The 6,349-nt window shown below is 30.8% G+C and overlaps 1 protein-coding gene across 1 annotated transcript; it reads right to left on the bottom strand.

The window, feature by feature from the left end:
* Positions 1–532: 532 nt before the first annotated feature.
* On the bottom strand, positions 533–2,650 carry LOC148547029 (LOB domain-containing protein 11-like). Its single transcript, XM_088496545.1, has 2 exons — positions 2,361–2,650; positions 533–1,496 (listed from the first exon to the last, which is right to left on the bottom strand). Exons 1-2 carry the CDS (start codon positions 2,607–2,609, stop codon positions 1,101–1,103), a joined length of 645 nt encoding a protein of 214 aa, XP_088352671.1. The 5' UTR covers positions 2,610–2,650; the 3' UTR covers positions 533–1,100.
* Between the last annotated feature and the right edge of the window lie 3,699 nt (positions 2,651–6,349).

Here is a 6,349-nt window from a genome sequence, read left to right as displayed (position 1 = left end):
ACATGAAAATTGAAGCATTTATGAGAGACCATTTTCTTTAGTGACTAATTATAGCAGGTTACCAAAACGGGTTACTCGTTTCAATTGATATACAATATACTATGATTAGACATGAATCCAATACACGAATTTAAAATTTGTATAAGATACAGAAATATATATATATATATATATATATATATAATATAATATAAAATATTTTTTAGATAAATTAAAATAATATTTTAGTATTTTATTGATATTAAAATATAAATTAATTTTTAAATTATTTTTAATTATATAAAGTATTTAAAATATATTTTATTTTAATAATTAATAATATATACTATTTTTAAATTCAATTCAAGAATACATGTTAATAATAAGATTGGACACACTGACACATGATGGTATTTAAGTGCGTCATGAAAATTTTTCTTTTTATTTTTTATTAAGACAGTCGGATACAAAAAATATACGTGCCGGATAAATGTCGATATGTGTCATGTCCGAAATGCGTCAGAAACACGACAAATTAAGAAAGTGTCCATGCTTTATAGATAATATATTTCCCTTCTTTTATTCAAATATTCCAATAAGCTAAGAAATTAAAATCCACAATAATCTAGCTTGTGAGACCCATTTCATTTCTTTGCCTTCTTATACATACAAACAGAACAAGCCAACAAGTGTAATTGGATAACTTTATTTTTTGTTTGAAAACAACTTATATATAATCAAAAGCTTATTAGCTTTTGGGAAAATAAAATAAATAAAGGAGGCCAGGCGATTGTTCCTCAACATAAGTTGCTTCCAACGTGCCTAAATCCAAAGTTACACTCCTTAATTAGCTGCTTACTCCCTCCAAAATATTCTTCTTCCTCACAAACAGAACTAATTAACCTAACTAGCTACTAAGTCAAAGTTACCTTTTTTTTTATTAGCTCTAGCTACTTATTATTTTTGATAAATGATTAACATTCCTTCAACTTCTCCTTAGGAGATTGTCATCGGAACATTAAAAAATTTGGTACATTTTTAACTCAATGTAATTTGATATAAATTATATATCAAAGTACATTGAATTATTAACGTAACAAATTCATAAAGTGACAGATATTTTAAAACGTAGTGATATGGTCATGTCCAAAAAGCTCCCACATGGAGTTGAGGCTAGTGTTGTCGTCAAAGAAGTTGAGATTATTGTTGATGTGAGGAGGGCTTGCAATGAAGTTGTCCACCGATTGTTGCGGTGACGGTGGCGGTTCTTGTGTGGTGGCGGTAGCCTTATTAGCCTCCGCCATTTGCATGTAAAGAAGAGCCACCATATTGGCCTGTTGAAACTGCATGTTGGCAATCTCAGCTTGAGCCTTGGCTAACTGTGCTTGAAGCTCATTGACTTGCGTCTGAAGCTGGCAAATGGCGCCGGCGCAACCGTAAACCGGATCTCTTATCCTTGCACCTGCTTCATAAACCATGCTTGTTACTGCATCAGCTCTTTGACTCTCCGGAAGTTCCTGCAAATAATTATTTTACAATTTTAATATTCAAAATGTTTAATAACAAAAAAATTAAGGTTTAATTATCTGTTAGTCCCTATAATTTTTGTAAAATTTTCAATTAGGTCCCTATATTTTTTTTAATTGGTTCTCACACTAATTTTTTTTTTCAATTAAGTCCCTCTTAGTAATAATTGGCTTAATTTTATAGGGACAACTAAAAAAAAGAATTGATACAGAGACCTAAACAAAAGGAAAAAAAAGTGTAGGGACCCAATTAAAAAAATATTTTGGTACAAGAACTCGATTAAAAGAAAAAAAAATATAGGAACCTAATTGAAAATTTTACGAAACTATAGCAACAGAATAATTTAAAAAATAGTTCGAATTTATCTTATTTAATAATTAATAAAACTTAAATAAAACAAGTTTTGACTTTTTTTTTTTTTTTACTTAAGAATTAAGGCCCACCATCACCACAAGCTAAATTATTAGGTAGTTGAAAATGATATGAAATAATTAATTTGAGGCATTGTAATAACGTAAGCTTTGGATGGGACTAAATAAGAAAAGAAAAAGAACGTTTTCATTGACCATCAAATGGTTTACTTTTTAGGTACATAAACTACTGTGTATACAAGACTATATAAAATAAAAGTGATAACATCTAGAATTTAGATTATTCAAAAATATATATACACCACTGTTATTTAACTTGGTATCAAGTCATATAGCTAGTTTGAAGGAACATTAAAAATTAGGCAATTGCAGACATAATAATCTTATCTTCTACTTGTCCTCTTGGACACGGAAACAACAATAAAAAAAATTAAAATTATTATTTTTATTATTAATGTTGTAATGTAAAATGCAAATAAGCACCTGCAAGAACTTGATGATGTTGCTGGCTCCAAAGACTCTATGAGCGGTGGTGAACTTGGCAGGTTCAGTTGGAGGAAAATAAGGGGCCAACACACATTTCTCCGCACACCTCCGCCGAAGAATTTTACAAGCAGCGCAAGGGCTCATTATCACTTGCGCTGCTGTAGGCTGCGGCGGAGGTGGAAGAGAAGATGAGGATGTTGGAGACTGAGAAGAAGAAATAGGGGTATTTGTGTCACTTGCCTCCATTTTGTTTTTGTTTTTGTGGTTTGGATATTTGGTGTGTGTTGTGGTGGGAAGCCAAAGGCAGAGACTAAAGGCGGTTATATATAGGGGAAGAGAGTGCGTCATGAGAAAGAAAAATGACGTCAGCGTTGAAATTAGTTATGAGTAGTGACGTGGCTGCGCGCCCTCTTTTCCCACTTCTCCTCTTCGTTAGGTGTTTGGATTTTGATGTCTCTTTGTCTTTTTCTTTGAAAACCTCTCTTCCCATCTTTGAATAACTAACCCATTCTCTCTGCTCTCTTTTTTCCTTTACTTATTTTCATTTCATATCAATTTTGGGATTAATAATAATAACAGCAACTAATATTGACACATGGAAAAAATCTTTGTACTCAATAGTAGTAATAGTAATAATACCCTGGTATTATGCCTAACATGCTGCCCAAATCCACTTTTGATTTTCATGTAATAAAAAAATGAGTAAATAAATATCTCATTCTAAAATTTTAAGCTAATTTTAGAGTTCATTAAAAATCAAATTTTTGATTTTTTAAATTTAAAGCTCTGATACTATGTCATGATATCACTTATCCTAAAAGTTTTAACCGATGAAAAAAGGTAACATTAATGGTTATATCTCTAATAATGAATCGGACATCTATAAACCTCTATTGTACAAATATTCCATTGACATGAGAAAGTACAGGGAACCAATGCAATATTTGTACAATGTGTGCAATAGAGGTTTAGGGAGTATTAGAGATATAACCATTAGTGTTATCTTTTTTCATCCGCGTAAACTTTTAGGATGAGTGGTATCATGACGTGGTATTAGAACTCTAGACTATTGGCTCTATAGCAGGACTCAAACAATTATGCTAGGTGTATTATGCACGTCGAAATTAGTTATTGTTATAAAATATATATATTAAAAATGAATTAAATTATAAATATATAAATTAATTTTAATAGTTAATTTTAATATTTTTTGATAAAAAAATGGAACCTATGAAGCAATTAGAAACATGTCCTATTTGTATTCCTCCAGCTTTATTGGACTTAAATCATGCATGGTAATTCCAATCCTTAAGCTATAAGTAGTTTTATTTTTATGAAAAGAATACAATAAAAAAGTCAAAATTAGTAGAGAAGACTGTTGACTACAGTGGCTACACATACAGTACCGTCCATTTTTGTTTGTCTACCTAATCATTTCCCCCATCCGTTCATATATAATAGGCAACTAAAACCTTCAATAATGTGCAGATCTAAATCTTTTACCTTTTAAAAAGAAAATCTGGTAAATTGAAATAAATGTTGTACTAGTTGTATGAATCTCATACTAGATAGTGTTTTTATTGTACTCTGTGGTCCACACACACTACATTCACACAAACAAAACTACTAGTAGTTGTGGTTAACATCTTGTACTTGTGCCATGTGGCTCAAGTTTGAACATATTAGATTTCAGGTAGAGTTATTGGGATTGCTGCCACCACTGAGACAAATATGCTGAATATAGATACATACTTATCTTAATTTTTTTTTCTTTATTGTTATTATTTTTGTTCAAGACAATGCTATGTTTCTACTCTCTTAACTACCTCACGATAAATTGGTCACACAGAGAAATTTATTATATATTTCTGTGTCCGCATTCGTGTGCAGTGTTAATATTAGCCCACAAGGTGGGTGGAGAACCGTTCACCTCGTTGAACACACCTATCTAAGAAAATAATGACCATCTAAATTCAAAGGATTATTGTTATTGTTACTAGCTAGTGTATTGTTAATGATGTACAATAGTTAAAATTCTTATTTATATACTAATCCTAACTAATCTACTAACCATATCCGTAGGTAACTAAATAATTGAAGATAAGTGTGAAGTGAAAGCATTGAGTCTATTTACCTATGCAGGGTTCAGTGTTCAAATTAACAGTAATACTATATATCTGTAAAAAACAATTAGCCACAAGTGAATTATTGCATATATTTAGCATCTCATTAATTTTTTTTATTATACTCGCTGAAACAAGTTTGATTGTTAGTATATCATAAATTTGATTATTCTAATATGATAAATTTGATTAATTATTCTAATGACAAATTATATAGTTGATAAAATATTAATCAATAAGTATAAATACGTAATAATTAAGTTAGTGATTGATTTTTTTGTGTGTGGATAACATTTTTTATTAACTAATTAATCATTGTGATTTTTGAACAATTGAAACATATAAACACATTATATACTACACCAATATTCTATAATATATAATTACTCAATGCTCTCTTCTAGTTCTAAAATTAGTACTTGTTAGTTCTTAAAATAATTGAGGGTGGGAAAATTAAATGGGTTTATCTTAATTTCGAATGATAAAGTTTTCCACAAGTTAGAAAAACTAAAATTATTATTTCAACTTTGCGGTGGAAGCAGTTGGACTTTTGTAATTTGTAAACAATTTTTCTTTCCCATTGGCTCTATGATCTTGGCTAGAGTCATTTGCGTGTTGACCTTAACAACAACAACATTAGCCAACTTCGCTTTATGGTTTACTCCTACTACATAACACTGTAACCTTTTTTTTCCTTTTAGGTCCATACAACTATACTTTTTCCATAACAAAGTCACTCCACCCCTCTGCTACGTAAAATAATTGAATATGAAAAATGTGGACACACTCCAATTGGATAATGGTACATTCTTTATGGCACGAATGTGACATTTGCTTAAACCCGTTTTAGATTAATCACAAATGTTTAGATAGTAATATTAGCTGGCTAAGAAGGCAACATCTCTATAGTGTGAAAAACAGAAAAAATAGATAGGGGTCATTCACAGTACAATGTGACACCAGGGTAAATAAGAAACAAGTACTATATAGTCATATATGTGAATGTGATCATTACATTATTAGCCAACTAGATGAATGTAAAATGCTATAAATGAAAGGTTGCATCTAACCAGTCAAAATTGCAAGTTCCACCCCGAACTATTATTATTAGTTGATAGGTGGGGGTCCCTAATTAGTCCCTACCCTGCATTCATCATAATAATAGTAATAACCTGTCCTGCCATGCAAGGAATATAAAGAAATCATGTTGAATAACGGTCCTACTAACACTAGTACATTATTTATAACATGTTTGTCCTTGTAGATTATGAGTGCATTTATTATTAGTTACTGCCTTTCATCCTCATGCATCTGCTTCTTAATAAATGCAAACTCCATGTAGCCATTTTTGGTTGGAGTTTGATCATCTTAATTAAACCGTGATCAACAAGGCATCTACAAACTAGAAGAAGAGAGAGAGAGTTGTGCGATCAAGACCGTGATCAGAAACATTCTCAAGACTTGACCTAAAAATTCCAAAACCATATTGGTCAAGGGAAATATTATTTGACTCCTTAATTACGGATACAAATATATGATGTATGATGAACATAATATTATTCCAAAGCTTTTTTTTTTTTTTTTAACATAATATTTCTAGTAAGAACTTAAAGTCAATTTAATATGCTAAATTTGTAGTGGGTGAAAGTTGTCAAAATTAGAAAGACTTAAGCTTATGCAAAGTTCTATGTCAGTGCTCTAGAAACGGTAGCATTAGGCCCACGCGGTTACAAGTTCCTCTAAATTGCTAGCAGTTACCCACTTAGACTGCTGATTAAAAAAGAAAACAGGGAGAAGAGTAAGCCGAAAATAGTTTGCTATTTATTTTTTGTAATAACTCTCCCTGGCGAGGAGTTCTATTAG

This window comes from Arachis ipaensis, chromosome B8, assembly GCF_059453495.1.
Source record: "Arachis ipaensis isolate K30076 ecotype BB chromosome B8, ASM5945349v1, whole genome shotgun sequence".
Taxonomy (NCBI): domain Eukaryota; kingdom Viridiplantae; phylum Streptophyta; class Magnoliopsida; order Fabales; family Fabaceae; genus Arachis; species Arachis ipaensis.
The sequence above is the reverse complement of the archived record's forward strand: the minus strand, read 5'-3'. Positions and strand labels throughout refer to the sequence as shown.